Source organism: Trichinella spiralis, assembly GCF_000181795.1.
Source record: "Trichinella spiralis strain ISS 195 chromosome Unknown Scfld1322, whole genome shotgun sequence".
Lineage (NCBI taxonomy): Eukaryota > Metazoa > Nematoda > Enoplea > Trichinellida > Trichinellidae > Trichinella > Trichinella spiralis.
In genome coordinates this window covers 1-1,211 of record NW_003528261.1, presented here as the reverse complement: position 1 = coordinate 1,211, position 1,211 = coordinate 1, and the positions used below count along the sequence as shown (strand labels likewise).

At 34.6% G+C, this 1,211-nt stretch overlaps 1 protein-coding gene across 1 annotated transcript; it reads left to right on the top strand.

Moving 5' to 3' along the window:
* Window positions 1–143: 143 nt before the first annotated feature.
* Tsp_14804 (conserved hypothetical protein) lies at window positions 144–1,176 on the top strand (the record flags this gene model as incomplete). Its single annotated transcript, XM_003370025.1, has 2 exons — window positions 144–182; window positions 909–1,176. Coding segments are annotated over 2 exons (307 nt in total), but the record flags the coding sequence as incomplete, so codon positions are not given.
* Window positions 1,177–1,211: the final 35 nt, after the last annotated feature.

The following is a 1,211-nucleotide window of genomic DNA, read 5'->3' as shown; positions in this document are numbered from 1 at the left end:
CATTTATCTAATAATTGGCAAACTCAGTTCTTTGTTTACATTACACTGCTCAAAGTAGAAAAGTTATCAGCTCTCATTACATTTCATCATATAAAGATCCAAATATCCATAATTTAATACTGATAATAATATATTTTTTTTAGTTTAAAGCACTTTTTTACTATAAAGAATGTAATGTCAAAGTATATTTCTACTTTAAAACAGTGTAATGTAAACAGTTTAAAGGGATGTAATATGGTAAACATTAAATTAGCATAATTTTATGTATTAATTATTGGTGAATTAGCTATTGTTTGAATATAAATTTTTTACTTATAAAAATGTTAATCGGGGTCTCCTTCAATTAGGTACTGGCAAAAGTAAACTTCGTATAAATGAAATAAACAATTAGCTTAGACAAGGTGCAACGAGTATAATCTTTTTATAAATAGGAAGTAATCTTCTATAAATAGAATGTTATTAATCCGTAATATCTAGGAAAACAATGTATTAAATATGAGATTAATTTTAATATGCTAATTAGAATGTTTAAAAGACAACGTAAATGCAACACTGAGTATTTTAATTTTTAATTAGGTTAAATAACGTCACTCTTCACAACATATTTCAGTTGTGAGAGTTTTTTAATAAATGATTAACATACAATGTAAACACAAAAGTGGGTCATAATGTTTTCTAATTAGGTATAATAACGTCACTCGTAACTACGTATTTTAGCAAGGTTTCTTAATAGTTAATTAGAATGTTTTAAATGGAATGTAAAAAACAGCAACTTACAGTAGTGAGTTTTATTTGAAAAGATAAGTAGGCATAATACATTAAATCAATAATGATGAGTTGTAAATTATACGGTAAGTATGCAAACATGAGTTGGTTCTGCAGGACAGTACATTAATATTGAGTATCAGGTGTGACGGCAATTTGATGTGCATGAGGCGGCAAGGCTTAGTAGGCGTAACGATTCACATCTGCCTGGCAACGCACGCCATCTGGTGCGGAAGCTACGTCTTCGGCGGATCAGAATGGCCATCTGGTCCGTCGAGGGTGGATCAGATGGATCCACCCAAGGTCATCTCGGCCAAAATCGTGAGGCCATCACGTGGGCTAGGAGGCGATGATGCCTTGGGGGTCCCCGGGGCAGGAGGGCGGGGGGCGGCGCGGGGGCGGTCGGGCTGACCGAAAGGCAGGCCTCCACCGCAACCGAAAACTTT